This window comes from Salmo trutta, chromosome 1 (assembly GCF_901001165.1).
Source record: "Salmo trutta chromosome 1, fSalTru1.1, whole genome shotgun sequence".
Lineage (NCBI taxonomy): Eukaryota > Metazoa > Chordata > Actinopteri > Salmoniformes > Salmonidae > Salmo > Salmo trutta.
Genome location: NC_042957.1, coordinates 81,493,740 through 81,516,079, shown reverse-complemented (window position 1 = coordinate 81,516,079; position 22,340 = coordinate 81,493,740). Strand labels below are relative to the sequence as shown.

At 45.7% G+C, this 22,340-nt stretch overlaps 1 protein-coding gene across 1 annotated transcript in view; it reads right to left on the bottom strand.

The window, feature by feature from the left end:
* Positions 1-22,340, bottom strand: part of gsg1l (gsg1-like) — a 43,730-nt gene that overhangs the window by 19,666 nt on the left and 1,724 nt on the right. The window contains exon 2 of the mRNA XM_029763786.1: positions 5,122-5,169. Within this exon, the coding sequence (XP_029619646.1) occupies positions 5,122-5,169 (48 nt within the window). The remainder of the gene's footprint in view (positions 1-5,121; positions 5,170-22,340) is intronic.

The window sequence follows — 22,340 nt, the reverse complement described above, 5'->3', positions numbered from 1 at the left end:
TCTTCGCCTTCTTTAACAAACGGAACCTTCTTTAACAAAGCCTTCTTTAAGGATAACAAAGTGCTGTGGCCGATGTGAGTAAGACATTTAAGCGTGTTAACCCTCGCAAGGCTGCCGGCCCAGATGGCATCCCTAGCCGCGTACTCAGAGCATGCGCAGACCAGCTGGATGGAGTGTTTACGGACATATTCAATCTCTCCCTATCCCAGTCTGCAGTCCCCACTTGCTTCAAGATGTCCACCATTGTTCCTGTACCCAAGAAAGAAAAGGTAACTGAACTAAATGACTACCGCCCTGTAGCACTCACTTCTGTCATCATGAAGTACTTTGAGAGGCTAGTCAAGGATCATATCACTTCTACCTTACCTGACATCCTAGACCCACTTCAACTCTCTTACCGCCCCAATAGATCCACAGACGATGTAATCGCCATCATACTGCACACTACCCTATCCCAAAAATGTTAGTCAATGCCACTCCGACATTTCTCGTCCTAATATTTATATATTCCTTAATTCCATTCTTTTACTTTAAGATTTGTGTATTGTTGTGAATTTGTAGATACTACTGCACTGTTGGAGCTAGGAACACAAGCATTTCACTAAACCAGCAAAAACATCTGCTAAATATGTGTATGTGAGCAATAACATTTGATATAGACACACATTGTTGAAACACCTCTGAGTCTCTAGTGCAGGGTCCCCAACTGGCAGCCAGCGGGCCAATTTGGCCCTTCAGTAATATTATCCCCCCTAAAATGAATTATTAATTGTCATAAGCTTCGTCTTCAGATGAGGAGTAAGAAATATCGGACCAATACGCAGCGTGGTAAGTGTACATACTTATACTTTTATTTACTAAAAGTGAACACTAAACAAAAACAAGAAAACAAACGACAGTCCTGTAAGGCTACCAGCTATACAAAGAAACAACCACCCACAAACACAAGAGAAAATAAACCCATATAAATATGGCCTCCAATTAGAAGCAAATGACAACCAGCTGCTTCTAATTGGAGGTCGTTCCCAAAACGAACATAGAAATAGAACAACTAGAAATACGAACATAGAAATACAAAACATAGAACAATACCTCAAAAAACCTCGACAACACAAAACAAACACACCCCGGTCACGTCCTGACCAAACTACAATAACAAATAACCCCTTTTACTGGTCAGGACGTGACATTAATATTTTGTTCATTTAAAAAAAAAAAATTATATATATATATATATATATATAGGACCCGAGATGCAAAAACTCCCAAATGCAATGTCCCAAGAAGGGACATAATGCAAAAGTTACATTTTAACTTAATTCATGAGGGGAGAGAATGCAGGAGACGGTGAACTAATAAAGCAGGCAGCGGACCATTTTGTGGTGCTAAAACATAAAGCTGCAACTGCAGCGCAACCAATAGGAGGTGAACAGCGCCTGGTGCTGAAAATATTGCTAACTTGTTATGCAAGTGTTGCCCAGCAACAGATGAAGAAAACCTACACCAGTAGAGTAAGTCATTTCATCAATAATCTTCATTTCAATTTGACTTTACAAACAACAAGAGTGCTTAATTGGAGTCTATTTATTCAGTGCGAAGGCCCATGTAAAATAACTGATCTGGCTGAGCTACGCTATGTGGCTGAACAGCATCTTTCACAAGACAACAACATGGCCTAATAGAAGAGGGATTTGTATTTATTTATTAGGCCGACTTACAACTGCAACTGGCCAAAAAGGTAGCATCCTACAAAGAACAATAATTTAAAGAAGAAAAAAAGATATCTGTATCTGAATGTCTGTATTGGTATAGCCTGCTCCTGTACCGACTGAACAAACAGAAAATACTGTCAGCTTGACACCTAAATATTCCTGGATAAGCACTCATAATAATGTTAGTATTTACTAAATACAGTCATATAGGCCATTAAGTTATTTACTCAATGGGAAGAGTTGCATTTCCCCTTGGACACAATATTGTGGATGTCAGGTGAGATGGATGTGATGTTGATGCGCAGGCAGTCCTCGATTGACTTCTGTGAAAGCCGGTTCCTGTCGCGAGTCTTGATTGACTTCTGTGAAAGCCGGTGCCTGTCGTGACTCTTGATTGCGTTCAAAGTAGAAAATGAGGACTCGCAGGTGTAAGTCGATCCAAACATTGTCAGCACATAAAATGCAAGTTTCTTTATTCTGTTGTATTCCTCTGAGCATGCCATCCAAAACGCACACAAGGACTCGGCACTCCTGATCGCATCCCTGATTTGGCTCGATGTCTGGAATTCAATCATCTCAGTTTGAATTGCGGCCTCATCCAGTGAGGGTATAATTTTCTTAGCAAGGGAGGAGAATTCTCCACCTGGGCGGACTGTGAGATGGTCACAGTCCGCCCAGGTGGACAAACGTCCTTGGCCAAGTTGGGCAGGCATGATGTTGTCTTCAAATCTGGTGGAGAAGTTGTCCCTCAGCTGCTTGATGAAATCTTCCATCAACTCTGTGACAATGCTGCGGCCTGGTCCATCTGCATGTCCGTCCTTCAGTGTGCTGAAGTGCAGTAGTCTTCCAGATGACAAGTCCAAATCGAACAACTCAAGCTTCCTAGTAAAGGCCTCAAGTCCACAACTGTTTTCCCTCTTCCTTGTAACTGCAGATTTAACTCATTTAAGTGACAGAATATGTCAGCCAAAAAAACTGTGTGTGTAGCTTGCAGTTAACGCTTGAATCGTTCTACGTTGGGCCTCTGTCTTGGGTAGGAAGGCCAATTTGAAAGTTCCATGCTTAGATTCATAGTGACGTCTGAGATTGAATTATTTGCAAACAGCGATATTTTCATTGCAAATAAGACACACTGGCTGGTCATTGTGAAAAGATGGAAAGATGAACTCATATCTCTCTGTACACTCTTCCTTGAAACTTTCGATTTTCATTATCCACCTTTCTTTTGCTACTTTTTGAGGGTGACATGTTCTCTTGCTGTCAAGCTAATTGTTCTGAACGAATGTTGACATTAAAAAAAGTAGTGTTGACTACAGTAGGCTACGTAGACCTGTTTTTCCCCACCAATCAACGCACAGAGAAATATACAACAATAATAACTGAAAAGAGACATGGTGATTTTATGAGCGTAATGAGATCAAAATGTGTATATTATTGTCACTGAATGTATTAAGTACTAAATCAGACGTGTTAAAAATGTTATTCGATTTGTAGTGTAGGCCAATTAATTGTGCTAATATTATATACTGTTTTCTGAGCCGACTATTGGCTCAGAAAACATGTGGCCCGAGGCCAAACCTAGCTGACAAACCCTGCCTCATTCATGAAATGAGTAGGTGTGTCCAAACTTTTGACTAGATACAGAACCAGTCAACAGCTGGGACACACCTACTCATTCCAGGGTTTTTCTTCATTTTTACTATTTTCTACGTTGTAGAATATTAGCGAGGACATCAAAACTATTAAATAACACACATGGAATCATGTAGTAACCAAAAAAAAGTGTTAAACAAATCAAAAATTATATTTTATATTTGAGATTCTTCAAAGTAGCCACCCTTTGCCTTTATGACAGATTGACAGCTTGGCTCTTGGCATTGAGTTATAGCTTTATATTTCAACAATGCCCAGTTCACTAGGAAATGTCTGTTTGGAAAAGTTCATTTATTCAAGCTAAATTAGCCTTTTACCTCAGAGGGAAAAGTTGTTTAGGTTTACGTATAATCATAACACTCACGAGATAGAAGTTCTGTTCATTTCATTCAATTTGAAGCTGTAGTTGTTCATATTTCCCACAGTGTCGGCGCTCCGTGTGTTGGCGTGGTTGTGCACCTTTGCGAAACGCTAAACGTTGTTGCCGCTAGTCGACAAATTCCAATCAAGTTGATCATTGTTAAAAGTGATCCCTATATTGAATGTGCACAGTACATGGAAGTGAAGACGTCTGTTTTGGACAGAAGATTATATCATGTGGTAAATAGGAGAATGCCAGTTGCAGTATGCATCAGTCTGTTTCTGTTTTCACGTGGCCCTGCTTTATTCTGGACCTGGAGGATCGCTATGGGCCCGTTTCAGACGGCCATTCAGTGGTGATGCTGCTTCAGCCTCGTTCAGCCCACCTTTAACTCCTATAGAAGGCTGTTCAGTGGTGAAGCTGCTTCAGCCTGCTTCAGCCCACCTTTAACTCCTATAGAAGGCTGTTCAGTGGTGATGCTGCTTCAGCCCACCTTTAACTCCTATAGAAGGCTGTTCAGTGGTGAAGCTGCTTCAGCCCACCTTTAACTCCTATAGAAGGCTGTTCAGTGGTGAAGCTGCTTCAGCCCACCTTTAACTCCTATAGAAGGCTGTTCAGTGGTGAAGCTGCTTCAGCCCACCTTTAACTCCTATAGAAGGCTGTTCAGTGGTGATGCTGCTTCAGCCCACCTTTAACTCCTATAGAAGGCTGTTCAGTGGTGATGCTGCTTCAGCCCACCTTTAACTCCTATAGAAGGCTGTTCAGTGGTGATGCTGCTTCAGCCCACCTTTAACTCCTATAGAAGGCTGTTCAGTGGTGAAGCTGCTTCAGCCTGCTTCAGCCCACCTTTAACTCCTATAGAAGGCTGTTCAGTGGTGAAGCTGCTTCAGCCCACCTTTAACTCCTATAGAAGGCTGTTCAGTGGTGAAGCTGCTTCAGCCCACCTTTAACTCCTATAGAAGGCTGTTCAGTGGTGGAGCTGCTTCAGCCCACCTTTAACTCCTATAGAAGGCTGTTCAGTGGTGAAGCTGCTTCAGCCCACCTTTAACTCCTATAGAAGGCTGTTCAGTGGTGAAGCTGCTTCAGCCTGCTTCAGCCCACCTTTAACTCCTATAGAAGGCTGTTCAGTGGTGATGCTGCTTCAGCCCACCTTTAACTCCTATAGAAGGCTGTTCAGTGGTGAAGCTGCTTCAGCCTGCTTCAGCCCACCTTTAACTCCTATAGAAGGATGTTCAGTGGTGAAGCTGCTTCAGCCTGCTTCAGCCCACCTTTAACTCCTATAGAAGGCTGTTCAGTGGTGAGGCTGCTTCAGCCTGGTACAGACACATCCCAGACCTAGGGCCTCAGCACACACACAAACATACACCCACACAAACATACACCCACATTACTCACCTCTCTCTGAGGCCGGAGCCAGATCAATGAAGCTACGGCACTTCTCACCTGAGAGAGAGAGAGAGAGAGAGAGAGAGAGAGAGAGAGAGAGAGAGAGAGAGAGAGAGAGAGAGAGAGAGAGAGAGAGAGAGAGAGAGAGAGAGAGAGAGAGAGGAGAGAGAGAGGAGAGGAGAGGAGAGGGGGAGAGAGCGAGAGAGAGAGAGAGGGAGAGAGAGAGAGAGAGAGAGAGAGAGAGAGAGGAGAGGAGAGAGAGAGAGAGCGAGAGAGCGAGAGAGCGAGAGAGAGAGAGAGAGAGAGAGAGAACAAGGGCATGAATATCTGTTAACATAAAGAATTTAAACTAATTAAAACCTAAAACTGACCCGACCTACACTACACCTCTCTCTTAAGATTGTATTCTCCATAGACAACAGAACCTAGTAAATCGTCTCAGGATATGACTCTCCATAGACAACAGAACCTAGTAAATCGTCTCAGGATATGACTCTCCATAGACAACAGAACCTAGTAAATAGTCTCAGGATATGACTCTCCATAGACAGTACAAAACACAGTAAAGAGTTTAAATATTAAAAGGCTAGGATTCTATCTGATTGTGTTTTGTCAGCTATGTACCTTTTAAAGGCAATGTTCCCCGGAGACCGCATTCACAGTAAACGCTGCATATGTCGGCTCAATCGGGAGTTTATTTTAAACGGAGGGTAGCTGACAAAGCGCGATGGAATTAAATCACAGGCCTTATTCTCCATAGACAACAGAACATAGTAATTCCTTTTAAATGGCACGAAGCTGACAAAGCGCAATGGGATTAAATCCCAGGCCTTATTCTCCATTGACAAATCAACATAGTACATAATGAAAAGTCTTAGCAAACACTTGAGGAGGACAAAGCCTAGGACAGATTGTTTGGGGAGTCTGCCAGAAGACTTTCAATTCAGATTTTTAAAGAACTTTTTAAAGAAATGGATATTGTTAAGAGCAAAGAGAGCAGCTGGAATTAAATCTGGATGAATGGACTGGATGGAAAACACTGTGAACATTAGACTGGAAAAGGGTGTGTGTGTGTGTGTGTGTGAGAGAGAGAGAGAGAAATACATTATTTCCCAGTTGAAGGTGAAACTCCTTCTCTTTTGTGGATAACACATCCACACTATCTCCCCCCTCACTTTCCAAGATGTAGAACACCCAATTAAACATGTGTGTGTTAGTGATTGTGAGAGAGAGGGAGAGTCACACACAGACATACTCGATGCAATAAGGTTCTCGCCTCAGATCTCTCTCTCTCTCTCTCTCTCTCAGCTGATCCTAGACCTGAGCTGATCCTAGACCTGTCTATAGGTAACTTCTACAAGTATAGTAGCTTGTAAACATTTCTGGAAGTTAATCACTAATGGAATAGGTTGATCTAATGGACCGAGCTCCTTATGGATTCATTAGTTAATTGATGGTCGTTATGGAGGTTCGTTAAACGGTAACAGCTCTGTCTGTCATCCCTGTAGGATGTGATCGTTCCTCTCTCTCTCTCAACGGACACACACACACAGGGCTGGCACAGTTACCATAAAACACATAACCAACGGTTAAGGATGATTATTGTATAACAACATAACCAATGGTTAAGGATGATTATTGTTTAACAACATAACCAATGGTTAAGGATGATTATTGTATAACAACATAACCAATGGTTAAGGATGATTATTGTATAACAACATAACCAATGGTTAAGGATGATTATTGTATAACAACATAACCAATGTTTAAATATTGACAACACTATCTAGCTACTTCCCTATCCTCACTGACCTGATATTGACACCACTATCTAGCTACTCCCCTCCCTTACTGGCCTGATATTGACTACACTATCTAGCTACTCCCCCCCCTTACTGGCCTGATATTGACTACACTATCTAGCTACTCCCCCCCCTTACTGGCCTGATATTGACTACACTATCTAGCTACTCCCCCCCCTTACTGGCCTGATATTGACTACACTATCTAGCTACTCCCCCCCCCCCCCCTTACTGGCCTGATATTGACTACACTATCTAGCTACTCCCCCCCCCCCTTACTGGCCTGATATTGACTACACTATCTAGCTACTCCCCCCCCCCCTTACTGGCCTGATATTGACTACACTATCTAGCTACTCCCCCCCCTCACTGGCCTGATATTGACTACACTATCTAGCTACTCCCCCCCCTTACTGGCCTGATATTGACTACACTATCTAGCTACTCCCCCCCCCCTACTGGCCTGATATTGACTACACTATCTAGCTACTCCCCCCCCTTACTGGCCTGATATTGACTACACTATCTAGCTACTCCCCCCCCCCTTACTGGCCTGATATTGACTACACTATCTAGCTACTCCCCCCCCTTACTGACCTGATATTGACAACACTATCTAGCTACTCCCCCCCCCCTTACTGGCCTGATAGTGACACCACTATCTAGCTACTCCCCCCCCCCTTACTGGCCTGATAGTGACACCACTATCTAGCTACTTCCCTATCTTTACAGCTGGAGAGCAATGCTCAGCAAGCGGGAGCGAAGGACACTGTGCCCGTGTTGTTGTGTTGCCATCTTGCAGCTCAAACTGTCCCTACTGTGGAGTAGACTGTATCATGGTATCATCCAGATGGTTACTACCAACACTACAAGCTGCTATCCCATTGGAAAGAAAATCAAGTGGGATGGAACAAATCCAGTGGGATGAAACTCACGTCGGCAAGTAGCTCAATAAAACACCGATGCACTGGTCATTTGCACTGGCTTGTATCTCAGCTGACATACAGCACCAGTCAAAAGTTTGGACACACCTACTCATTCCAGGGTTTTTCTTCATTTTTACTATTTTCTACATTGTAGAATAATAGTGAAGACATCAAAACTATGAAACAACACATATGGAATCTCATAGTAACTAACGCATGGTGTAATTAAAGCATCAAGCCAGGGTGTAACTCTGTTACACCAGTTTGGCATTTTATGTTCTCATGTTCTAATGTATATTCTCATGTTTTAATGTATATTCTCATGTTCTCATGTATATTCTCATGTTTTAATGTATATTCTCATGTTCTAATGTATATTCTCATGTTCTAATGTTCTAATGTATCATGGTATCATGTTCTAATGTGTATTCTCATGTTCTAATGAATATTCTCATGTTGTCATGTTCTAATAAATATTCTCATGTTGTCATGTTCTAATGTATATTCTCATGTTTTAATGTGTATTCTCATGTTCTAATGTGTATTCTCATGTTCTAATGTATATTCTCATGTTCTAATGTATATTCTCATGTTCTAATGTGCATTCTCATGTTCTAATGTGCATTCTCATGTTCTAATGTGCATTCTCATGTTCTAATGTGTATTCTCATGTTTTAATGTATATTCTCATGTTCTAATGTGTATTCTCATGTTCTAATGTGTATTCTCATGTTCTAATGTGTATTCTCATGTTCTCATGCTCTAATGTATATTCTCATGTTCTAATGTATATTCTCATGTTCTAATGTATATTCTCATGTTTTAATGTGTATTCTCATGTTCTAATGTATATTCTCATGTTCTCATGTATATTCTCATGTTCTAATGTATATTCTCATGTTGTCATGTTCTAATGTATATTCTCATGTTCTCATGTTCTAATGTATATTCGTGTTCTCATGTCCTAATGTATATTCTCATGTTTTAATGTATATTCTCATGTTCTCATGTATATTCTCATGTTCTAATGTGTATTTTCATGTTCTAATGTGTATTCTCATGTTCTAATGTGTATTCTCATGTTGTCATGTTATAATGTATATTCTCATGTTCTAATGTATATTCTCATGTTCTAATGTATATTCTCATGTTCTAATGTATTGTGGCAAACCTCTTCAAGGTTAGGAGCGTTTGTCACAAATTAAGTGGGAAAATGTCACCAAAATCAGCCTAGAATGAAAGTTCTTTCGAACATGACAGTACCTGTGAGTTTGTTTATCCGTCCTGGTCCACCCAGGCCACAGGCAAGGTCAAGGATAGCAGGGTTCGGTACACAAATCTGGTTCTCGGTAGGTCCAGGTCTAAACGCCAACAGGTAAGTCCAAAACAGTCCAGCTCGTACACGGTAAATCCAGCCAATATCGATTGTCTCTTTCTCTATGGTTCATAGATCCTTCCAGCCCTCTCTTCACCTTCCTGGTTTGTCTTGACCCTTTATCTGTAGGTCGGCTCCACCTTCTGAGGGTTCCCATTGCTTCTGGGAATTGTAGTTTTGGTAGTCAGCCATTTTGTGATCTGTAGTTCTGATAGGGGTGGCCATTTTAGTGATCGGGCAGAGCCCGTTTATTAGTTCTGCTCTCACATATCTGCCATTTATCACTCGACCCCCTTCTTTGCCACACATCTCCCCCCTAGATCCGACCCCCTAGGTTGGGCTTCCGCAGCAAAATATGCGTGCATGCGGGATAACCCATCCACATTTCCCATTTCCTTCCCTGCTCTGTGTTTCAAGTCAAAGTGAAACGGTTGGAGACTCAAAAACCACCGCATCACCCGAGCGTTCTTCTCTTTAGCCCTATGCATCCAGGTGAGTGGTGCATGGTCACTGATGAGGGTGAAGTGGCGCCCCAGCAGGTAGTATTTCAGGCTTTCTAGAGCCCACTTTACTGCCAGCGCCTCTTTCTCAATGACTGCGTAGTTGGTTTCCCGTGGTTCCAGCTTCCTGCTTAAAAACAGGATAGGGTGTTCCACCCCTTCTACCTCTTGGGATAGCACTGCTCCCAAGCCGACCTCTGAGGCATCCGTCTGAACCACGAACTCTCTCTCAAAGTCTGGTACCACCAGCACTGGATTACAGCAGAGAGCCTCCTGTAATGTCCTAAATGCTTTGGTGGCCCTTTCATCCCACTTGACCATGTTTGGCCCTCTGGCTCTAGTCATGTCGGTGAGTGGGGCGGCCACTGTGGCATAACTTGGGATAAACTTCCGATAGTAACCGGTCAGCCCTAGGAAGGCTTGAACCTGCTTCTTATTTACGGGTTTCGGCCATTCTCTAATTGCCTCCACCTTCTTACATTAGGGTTTGATTAACCCTCTTCCCACGGTGTATTACAGATACTCTGTTTCCTCTAACCCCACGTAACACTTGGCAGGGTTCGCCGTGAGCCCTGCCTTTCTAAGGGTGTCTAACACTGCCTGTACCCGGGGTAAGTGGGATTCCCAATCTGGGCTGTAGATCCCCACATCATCTAAATAAGCTGCGACGTATGCTTGGTGCGGTTTTAGGACCTTGTCCATGAGCCGTTGAAAGGTGGCTGGGGCCCCATGTAAGCCGAATGGCATGACAGTGTATTGAAACAAACCGTCAGGGGTTGCAAAGGCTGTCTTTTCTTTGGCCCTGGAGGTCAGAGGAATTTGCCAGTACCCTTTTGTCAGGTCCAGGGTCGTAATGTACCGAGCTTTACCAATTTTCTCCAGTAGTTTGTCTACTCTGGGCATGGGGTAGGCATCAAACTTGGAGATTTAATTTACCTTCCGAAAGTCGTTACAGAACCGCAAAGACCCATCGGGCTTGGAGACCATCACAATTGGGCTAGACCACTCACTATGTGACTCTTCGATCACTCCAGCTGTCAACATTTTCTCTGTCTCTGCTCTAATCGCGGCCTGTCGAGCCTCGGGTACCCGATATGGCCTCATGTTCACTTTTCTCCCTGGTAGGGAAACGATATCATGAGCCATAACCTCAGTTCGGTCGGGAACCTCTGAAAACACATCTCTGTTTTTTCTGGATCAGTGTCTTTACTTCCTGTACTTGTGCTGGGGACAGAGTAGGTGAAATATTTACTTCAGCTGTCTCCTGAGTGTGTGTGGGGTACGTGACCATTAGTGTTTCTCTCTCTCTCCATGCTTTTAACAGCTTTATGTGATAAATCTGTTCCTGGGGCCATCGACCTGGCTGTCGGATCCGATAATTAACTTCTCCTATTCTCTCCAGTACTTCATATGGTCCTTTCCATGTGGCTAGTAGTTTGCACTCTACTGTGGGGATCAGCACTAACACCTTATCTACCGGTTGAAATTCCCTCAGGGTAGCCTGCCGGTTATAAGTGTGCCGCTGGTGCTCTTGTGGCTATCCTGTTTTGTATTGCCATGACGTGCTCTATGACACTAGTATATGGGGTGGATTGGTGCTCCCAGGTTTCCCGGTGCGATGTCTAAGATTCCCCGGGGGTGCCTCCCATATACCAGCTCAAAGGGAGAAAACCCCAGCGAGGCTTGAGGAACCTCTCTAATGGCAAACATCAGATACGGCAACATCCAATCCCAGTTTTTCCCATCCTTATCGATCACCTTCCTGAGCATTGACTTCAGGGTCCGGTTGAATCTCTCAACCAGCCCGTCCGTCTGAGGATGGTAAACCGATGTCCTCAACTGTTTTACATGCCACAATTTACAAAGGTCCGCCATAAGGCAGGACATAAAGGGGGTCCCCTGGTCAGTAAGGATCTCCTTTGGAACCCCTACCCTGGTGAACAAGAGCACCAATTCCTTGGCGATATTTTTGGAAGCCATGGTCCGAAGGGGAATGGCTTCTGGGTAGCGAGTGGCATAATCTAGAATGACCAGAATGTATTGGTGCCTTTTGGCGGATTTGGGTAGTGGGCCCACTATATCCATCGCTATCCTCTCAAATGGCGTTTCAATTATGGGGAGTGGCACTAACGGACTTCTAACAGCTGGTCGGGGAGCTGTTAACTGGCACTCCGGGCACTCTCCACAATGCCGAGCCACTTCAGCCTGAATTCCCGGCCAGTAAAACCTCCTTACAATCCGGTTTCAGGTTTTATCGATACCAAGGTGTCCACCCAGAATGTGCCCATGAGCTAGATCCAGTACTGTCCTCCAGTACTGGGTGGGGACCAACAACTGTTCCACCACCTCAACCCCTATTTTTGAGACTGTACACCAAACCATTTTTCATGATGAAGTGGGGAAAACTATTAGGCATAATCCCATCATTTATGGGAGTACCATCCATGACCTGCATGTCTGCTCTGGCTTGCTGCAGGGTTGGATCCTGGTTTTGGGCCGTCCTGAAATTAGTAATGGATCCTGCAAGGTCTGCTGGTTCTAGATAGTCGTCCTCTGGATTCAGATCGACCCCAGGCCCACTAGTACTGGGCTGTTCATTATCAACGAGGTTTTCCACTTCATCCTCATCCTCCCCTACTAGTACCTGTGAGGTTGGCTCCTGGGAGACCTCTTTTCTTGACTTTGGTTGAAGGCCCCATGCTTCTTCCTGCTTGGTCAGGGTTGTTGGCTTCTCAAATATGCCATTCTTTTGGCCTAACTTCGCAAAGTTAGGAAAGTATCTACCCAATATTACATCATATGGCATCTTTGGGACCACGCCAACCTCATAATCCCGCAGGCCGTCCTCTGTTTGTATGCTCACTAAGGCTGTGGGGTACAAACGGGTATCCCAATGAATGCACGTAACACTGATATCCTGACTTGCATCCAGTTTATGAGTCGGCACTAGGTTTGCAACGACCAGGGTTAGCATACTGCCGGAATCCAGCAGTGCTTACAACCTCTTTCCTTTCAACCTTCACCCTGCACATATGTTTGTTTCTTGATCTTTCAAGTACAGTGGTTACCACAGGACATGCATACCATATCTCAACTTTTTCACCGAGGTTACATTGCATTGGCTCTTCTTTAATAGGGCAGTAGGCTGCAATATGTCCCGGTCGATTACAATTGTAACAGATAATAAGGTTTCAGGGGGGAGACCCCCTCGACCCCCGGTCCCGGTTTCCGTTTCTTTCCTTAGTGTCTCGGCCCGATTCTGATTCTTTCCTCATGGCCCCACGCAGAATGATAGGGGTGGCCATTTTAGTGATCGGGCAGAGCCCGTTTACTAGTTCTGCTCTCACATATCTGCCATTTATCACTCGACCCCCTTCTTTGCCACAGTATATTCTCATGTTCTAATGTATATTCTCATGTTCTAATGTTCTAATGTATATTCTCATGTTCTCATGTTCTAATGCATATTCTCATGTTCTAATGTGTATTCTCATGTTCTAATGTGTATTCTCATGTTCTAATGTTCTAATGTATATTCTCATGTTCTCATGTATATTATCATGTTGTCATGTTCTAATGTATATTCTCATGTTGTCATGTTCTAATGTATATTCTCACGTTCTAATGTATATTCTCATGTTCTATTGTATATTCTCATGTTCTAATGTATATTCTCATGTTCTCATGTTCTAATGTATATTATCATGTTGTCATGTTCTAATGTATATTCTCATGTTGACATGTTCTAATGTATATTCTCATGTTCTAATGTATATTCTCATGTTCTCATGTTCTAATGTTATCATGTTCTAATGTATATTCTCATGTTCTCATGTTCTAATGTATATTCTCATGTTCTAATGTATGTTCTCATGTTCTAATGTATATTCTCATGTTCTCGTGTTCTAATGTGTAATCTCATGTTCTAATGTATATCCTCATGTTGCCATGTTCAAATGTATATTTTCATGTTCTCGTGTTCTAATGTATATTCTTATGTTCTAATGTGTATTCTCATGTTCTAATGTATGTTCTCATGTTCTAATGTATATTCTCATGTTGTCATGTTCTAATGTATATTCTCATGTTCTAATGTATATTCTCATGTTCTAATGTATATTCTCATGTTCTCATGTTCTAATGTTATCATGTTCTAATGTATATTCTCATGTTCTCATGTTCTAATGTATATTCTCATGTTCTAATGTATATTCTCACGTTGTCATGTTCTAATGTATATTCTCATGTTCTAATGTATATTCTCATGTTCTAATGTATATTCTCATGTTCTCATGTTCTAATGTATATTCTCATGTTCTAATGTATATTCTCATGTTCTAATGTATATTCTCATGTTCTCATGTTCTAATGTATATTCTCATGTTCTAATGTATATTCTCGTGTTCTAATGTGTAATCTCATGTTCTAATGTATATTCTCATGTTGTCATGTTCTGATGTATATTCTCATGTTCTTATGTTAAAATGTATATTTTCATGTTCTCGTATTCTAATGTATATTCTCATGTTCTAATGTATATTCTCATGTTCTCATGTTCTAATGTATATTCTCATGTTGTCATGTTCTAATATGTATTGTCATGTCCTAAACTGAATTCTCATGTTCTAACGTATTCTCATGTTCTCATGTGTATTCTCATGTTCTAATGTGTATTTTCATGTTCTAATGTATGTTATCATGTTGTCATGTTCTAATGTGTTTTCTCATGTTCTAATGTGTACTCTCATGTTCTAATGTGTATTCTCATGTTCTCATGTTATAATTTGTATTCTAAATTTGCCAGACACAGAGTAAGCTTATAATTCTGGTCTAAACAGCACTTTCAATGGAGATTTTCTATTGAGAATGTGTTTTAGTCCAAGACTAGGCTTAATCTTGGGGCTACTGAGTGGCGCAGCGGTCTAAGACACTGCATCTCAGTGCAAGAGGCGTCACTGCAGTCCCTTTTTCGAATCCAGCCTGCATCACATCCAGCCGTGATTTGGAGTCCCATAGGGCAGCGTACAATTGGCCCAGCGTCGTCCGGTTTTGGCTGGGTTAGGCCGTTTTGTAAATAAGAATTTGTTCTTAACTGACTTGCCTAGTTAAATAAAGGTTAAATACATTTTTTTACATAAATAAAAAGGGCTCCCGGTGCATTCAATCCTGCCCCCTTCACCAGACACCCCAATGCCACCAGACTTTAGTCCGGTTTCCTGTTGATGGCTTCACCGAGGTCAGAAGTGGATACCTGCACAAAGGAAGTTATTTAAAGTGCCGCTGAAGGTGCGCAATCCCCAACAGCACTACTTCACTGTAGGAAGGTGAAATTCCAGTGGCAAGGGGGGAGACCCAGGAAGACCAGTATCTTCCACAGCTGCAGGAGGCTGCCGGAGCCCCAGTCTGTCAGCGTCTGCCTACCGCAGCACACACACAAACACACACACACAAACACACACACACAGAGACGCATACATACACACCCTGCCTGCTTGCCTGGCAGATAACATAGGACAGCTGTGTGTGGGATTGAGGTACGAGGTAATGCCAGCCTACCAGCCCAGACAGAGGAGAGAACATTGGTCCCCACTAAATGGCCTAGCTGCAAAGTCCAAATTGTTTGTACCCAAAAAATGATAAATAAGCTTTTTGGTCTTCATTTAAAGTTAGGGTTAGGCATAAGGTGTAATCGTCCTGTGTGATGCTGGTGTAGAGAGTCACTCAAGTTTACACAAATACAATACAATATACCGAGCCAACAATAACGGACCGTATACAAGACAAACAATTACTCACAAACAAACATGGGGGAACAGAGGGTTAAATAATGAACAAGTAATTGGGGGATTGAAACCAGGTGTGTAAAACAAAGACAAAACAAATGGAAAATGAAAAGTGGATCGGCGATGGCTAGAAGGCCGGTGACGTCGACCGCCGAACGCCGCCCGAACAAGGAGAGGGAGCGACCTCGGCGGAAGTCGTGACATAAGGTTGGCAGAGGTGTTAGGGTAAGGGTTAGGCTAAGGTTAGCAGTGTGGTTAGGGTTAGGGTTAAGGCTTGGGTTAGGTTTGAAACAACTAGAAGTACTTGGCCAGATAATGCTCACCAGGCCACATTGGCTACCACAGCTCCCATAAATCTCTGCATGTGTGTGTATGTGTGTTTCTCTCTCTCTCTCTCTCTCTCTCTCTCTCTCTCTCTCTCTCTTTCTTTCTTTCTTTCTTTCTTTCTTATCTCTCTCTCACACACACAATCGCTCTCTCTCTCTCTCTCTGACAAACGCATATTCTGAGGCCACCTTTATTGTAGCTGGGGACTTTAATAAAGGAAACCTGAGAAACAAAACGCTACCGAAATTCTATCAACGCATCTTCTGTGCTACACGTGCAACACCAACTCTTGACCATTGCTACTCTCCGTTCTGGGACGGCTACAAGGCCCTCCCCCGCCCTCCCTTTGGCAAATCAGATCATGCCTCCATTCCGCTGCTTCCCTCAAATAAGCAGAAACTCAAACAAGAAGTACCCATGGTAAGGACTGTTCCAAATTGGTCCGACCAATCGGAATCTATGCTTCAAGATTGTTTTGATCATCACAGGCTGGGAAATGCCTCTGAAAATAATATCGACGTATACACTGACTCGATGACTGAGTTCATCAGGAAGTGCATAGAGGATATTGTTCGCTCTGTGACGGTTAGATTAGGCAGCATTCGTGCAAAACTGAAAGTTCGAACCAGCACATTTAACCACGGCAAGGTGACTAGGAACATGGACGTGTACAAATAGACCAGCTATGACCTTCGTAAGACAATTAAAGAGGCAAAATGACAGTGCAGGGACAAAGTGGAGTCGCAATTCAACGGCTCAGAAACAATACGTATGTGGCAGGGATCCCAGACAATCACAGATTATAAAGGGAAAGTCAGCCACGATGCGGAACCATTGTTCCTTTACCCAAGAAAGTGAAGGTAACTGAACTAAATGACTATCGCCCTTCTGTCATCATGAAGTGCTTTGAGAGACTAGTTATGGATCAAATCACCTCCACCTTACCTGACATCCTAGACCCACTACAATTCGCAATACCGCCCCAACAGATCCATGGACAACGCAATCGACATTGCATTGCACAGTGCCAATATCCCACCTGGACAAGAGAAATAGCTATGTAAGAAAGCTGTTCATCAACTACAGCTCAGTCTTCGTAACACCATAGTGCCTCTCCAAGCTCATCACTAAACTCAGGGCCCTGGGTCTAAACCCTTCCCTGTGCAACTGGGTCCTGGACTTCCTGACAGGCCGACCCGCAGGTGGTGAAGGTAGACAACAACACCTCCACTATGCTGATCCTGAACATGGGGGCCCCACAGGGGTGCGTGCTCAGCCCCCTCCTGTACTCCCTGTTCACCCATGATTTCATGGTCACGCACGTCTCCAACTCAATCATTAAGTTTGTTGACGACACAATAGTGGTAGGTAGGCCTAATGACCAATAACGATGACACAACCTACGGGGAGGAGGTGAAGGCCCTGGCAGAGTAGTGCCAAGAAAATAACCTCTACCTCAACATCAACAAAATGAAGGAGCTGATCGTGGACTTCAGGAGACAGCAGAGAGAGCACGCCCACATCCACATTGACGGGGCAGCAGTGGAGAGGGTGAAAAAATGAATATTCCTCAGCATGCACATCACTGTCAACCTGAAATGGTCCCTTCACACAGACAGCGTGGTGAAGAAGGCTCAACAGCGCCTCTTCAACCTCAGAAGGCTGAAGAAATTAGTCTTGGCCCTAAGACCCTCACAAATGTATATATATGCACCATTGAGAGCATTCTGTCAGGCTGTGTCATCACCTAGTACGGCAATTGCATCGTTCCGCAACCGCAGGGCTCTCCAGAGGGTGGTGCGGTCAGCCCAACACATCATCGGGGGCACACTGACTGCCCTCCAGAACACCTACACCACCTTGTGTCACAGGAAGGCCAAGAAGATCACCAAGGACCTCAGCCACGGCCTGTTCAACCCGCTACCATCTAGTAGCAGTAAATCAAGTCAAAATCAAATCACATTTTATTGGTCACACACACATGCTTAGCAGATGTTATTGCAAGTGTAGAGAAATGCTTGTGCTTCTACTTCCGACAGTGCAGCAATATCTAACAAGTACTATCTAACAATTTCACAACAACTCCCTAATAAACACAAATCTAAGTAAAGGAATGGAATAAGAATATATAAATATGTGGATGAGAAATGTCAAAGCTGGGTCAGAGAGACTGAAAAACAGCTTCTATAACCAGGCCATTAGACTGTTAAACATTCCCCGCTAGCCGGCCTCCTCCGAGTACCCTGCCCTGAACCTTAGTCACCAGCTACCATCCGTTACTCTACCCTGAACCTTAGTCACCAGCTACCACCCCCTACCCTGCACCTTAGTCACCGGCTACCACCCCTTACCCTGCCCTGCACCTTAGTCACCGGCTACCACCCCTTACCCTGCGCTGCACCTTAGTCACCGGCTACCACCCGTTACTCTAACCTGAACCTTAGTCACCGGCTACCACCCGTTACTCTACCCTGAACCTTAGTCACCGGCTACCACCCGTTACTCTACCCTGAACCTTAGTCACCGGCTACCACCCGTTACTCTACCCTGAACCTTAGTCACCGGCTACCACCCCTTACCCTGCCCTGCACCTTAGTCACCGGCTACCACCCGTTACTCTACCCTGAACCTTAGTCACCGGCTACCACCCGTTACTCTACACTGAACCTTAGTCACCGGCTACCACCCGTTACTCTACCCTGAACCTTAGTCACCGGCTACCACCCGTTACTCTACCCTGAACCTTAGTCACCGGCTACCACCCCTTACCCTGCCCTGCACCTTAGTCACCGGCTACCACCCGTTACTCTAACCTGAACCTTAGTCACCGGCTACCACCCGTTACTCTACCCTGAACCTTAGTCACCGGCTACCACCCGTTACTCTAACCTGAACCTTAGTCACCGGCTACCACCCGTTACTCTACCCTGAACCTTAGTCACCGGCTACCACCCCTTACCCTGCCCTGCACCTTAGTCACCGGCTACCACCCGTTACTCTACCCTGCACCTTAGTCACCGGCTACCACCCGTTACTCTACCCTGCACCTTAGTCACCGGCTACCACCCGTTACTCTACCCTGCACCTTAGTCACCGGCTACCACCCGTTACTCTACCCTGAACCTTAATCACCGGCTACCACCCGTTACTCTACCCTGAACCTTAGTCACCGGCTACCACCCGTTACTCTACCCTGCACCTTAGTCACCGGCTACCACCCGTTACTCTACCCTGCACCTTAGTCACCGGCTACCACCCGTTACTCTACCCTGAACCTTAGTCACCGGCTACCACCCGTTACTCTACCCTGAACCTTAGTCACCGGCTACCACCCGTTACTCTACCCTGAACCTTAGTCAACCGGCTACCACCCGTTACTCTACCCTGAACCTTAGTCACCGGCTACCACCCGTTACTCTACCCTGCACCTTAGTCACCGGCTACCACCCGTTACTCTACCCTGAACCTTAGTCACCGGCTACCACCCGTTACTCTACCCTGAACCTTAGTCACCGGCTACCACCCGTTACTCTACCCTGAACCTTAGTCACCGGCTACCACCAGTTACTCTACCCTGAACCTTAGTCACCGGCTACCACCCGTTACTCTACCCTGAACCTTAGTCACCGGCTACCACCCGTTACTCTACCCTGAACCTTAGTCACCGGCTACCACCCCTTACTCTACCCTGCCCTGAACCTTAGTCACCGGCTACCACCCGTTACTCTACCCTGAACCTTAGTCACCGGCTACCACCCGTTACTCTACCCCTGAACCTTAGTCACCGGCTACCACCCGTTACTCTACCCTGAACCTTAGTCACCGGCTACCACCCCTTACTCTACCCTGCCCTGAACCTTAGTCACCGGCTACCACCCGTTACTCTACCCTGAACCTTAGTCACCGGCTACCACCCGTTACTCTACCCTGCACCTTAGTCACCGGCTACCACCCCTTACTCTACCCTGCACCTTAGTCACCGGCTACCACCCGTTACTCTACCCTGAACCTTAGTCACCGGCTACCACCCCTTACTCTACCCTGCACCTTAGTCACCGGCTACCACCCGTTACTCTACCCTGCCCTGAACCTTAGTCACCGGCTACCACCCGTTACTCTACCCTGAACCTTAGTCACCGGCTACCACCCGTTACTCTACGCTGAACCTTAGTCACCGGCTACCACCCGTTACTCTACCCTGAACCTTAGTCACCGGCTACCTCCCCGTTACTCTACCCTGAACCTTAGTCACCGGCTACCACCCGTTACTCTACCCTGAACCTTAGTCACCAGCTACCACCCGTTACTCTACCCTGAACCTTAGTCACCGGCTACCACCCGTTACTCTACCCTGAACCTTAGTCACCGGCTACCACCCGTTACTCTACCCTGCACCTTAGTCACCGGCTACCACCCGTTACTCTACCCTGAACCTTAGTCACCGGCTACCACCCGTTACTCTACCCTGAACCTTAGTCACCGGCTACCACCCGTTACTCTACCCTGAACCTTAGTCACCGGCTACCACCCCTTACTCTACCCTGAACCTTAGTCACCGGCTACCACCCGTTACTCTACCCTGAACCTTAGTCACCGGCTACCACCCGTTACTCTACCCTGAACCTTAGTCACCGGCTACCACCCGTTACTCTACCCTGAACCTTAGTCACCGGCTACCACCCGTTACTCTACCCTGCACCTTAGTCACCGGCTACCACCCGTTACTCTACCTGAACCTTAGGCACCGGCTACCACCCGTTACTCTACCCTGAACCTTAGTCACCGGCTACCACCCGTTACTCTACCCTGAACCTTAGTCACCGGCTACCACCCGTTACTCTACCCTGCACCTTAGTCACCGGCTACCACCCGTTACTCTACCCTGCACCTTAGTCACCGGCTACCACCCGTTACTCTACCCTGCCCTGAACCTTAGTCACCGGCTACCACCCGTTACTCTACCCTGAACCTTAGTCACCGGCTACCACCCGTTACTCTACGCTGAACCTTAGTCACCGGCTACCACCCGTTACTCTACCCTGAACCTTAGTCACCGGCTACCACCCGTTACTCTACCCTGAACCTTAGTCACCAGCTACCACCCGTTACTCTACCCTGAACCTTAGTCACCGGCTACCACCTGTTACTCTACCCTGAACCTTAGTCACCGGCTACCACCCGTTACTCTACCCTGCACCTTAGTCACCGGCTACCACCCGTTACTCTACCCTGAACCTTAGTCACCGGCTACCACCCGTTACTCTACCCTGAACCTTAGTCACCGGCTACCACCCGTTTACTCTACCCTGAACCTTAGTCACCGGCTACCACCGGCACTTATACCTTCTCTACCCTGAACCTTAGTCACGGCTACCACCCGTTACTCTACCCTGAACCTTAGTCACCGGCTTACCACCCGTTACTCTACCCTGCACCTAGTCACCGGCTACCACCCGTTACTCTACCCTGAACCTTAGGCACCGGCTACCACCCGTACTCTTACCCTGAACCTTAGTCACCGGCTACCACCCGTTTACTCTACCCTGAACCTTAGTCACCGGCTACCACCCGTTACTCTACCCTGAACCTTAGTCACCGGCTACCACCAGTTACTCTACCCTGAACCTTAGTCACCGGCTACCACCCGTTACTCTACCCTGAACCTTAGTCACCGGCTACCACCAGTTACTCTACCCTGAACCTTAGTCACCGGCTACCACCCGTTACTCTACCCTGAACCTTAGTCACCGGCTACCACCCGTTACTCTACCCTGCACCTTAGTCACCGGCTACCACCCGTTACTCTACCCTGAACCTTAGTCACCGGCTACCAAACCGTTACTCTACCCTGCACCTTAGTCCCGGCTACCACCCGTTACTCTACCCCTGAACCTTAGTCACCGGCTACCACCCGTTACTCTACCCTGAACCTTAGTCACCGGCTACCACCCGGTTACTCTACCCCTGAACCCTTAGTCACCGGCTACCACCCGTTACCTCTACCCTGCACCTTAGTCACCGGCTACCACCCGTTACTCTACCCTGAACCTTAGTCACCAGCTACCAACCGTTACTCTACCCTGCACCTTAGTCACCGGCTACCACCCGTTACCCTGCCCTGAACCTTAGTCACCGGCTACCACCCGTTACCCTACCCTGAACCTTAGTCACCGGCTACCACCCGTTACTCTACCCTGAACCTAGTCACCGGCTACCACCCGTTACTCTACCCTGCACCTTAGTCACCGGCTACCACCCGTTACTCTACCCTGCACCTTAGTCACCGGCTACCACCCGTTACTCTACCCTGCACCTTAGTCACCGGCTACCACCCGTTACTCTACCCTGCACCTTAGTCACCGGCTACCACCCGTTACCCTACCCTGAACCTTAGTCACCGGCTACCACCCGTTACCCTACCCTGAACCTTAGTCACCAGCTACCACCCGTTACTCTACCCTGAACCTTAGTCACCGGCTACCACCCGTTACTCTACCCTGAACCTTAGTCAC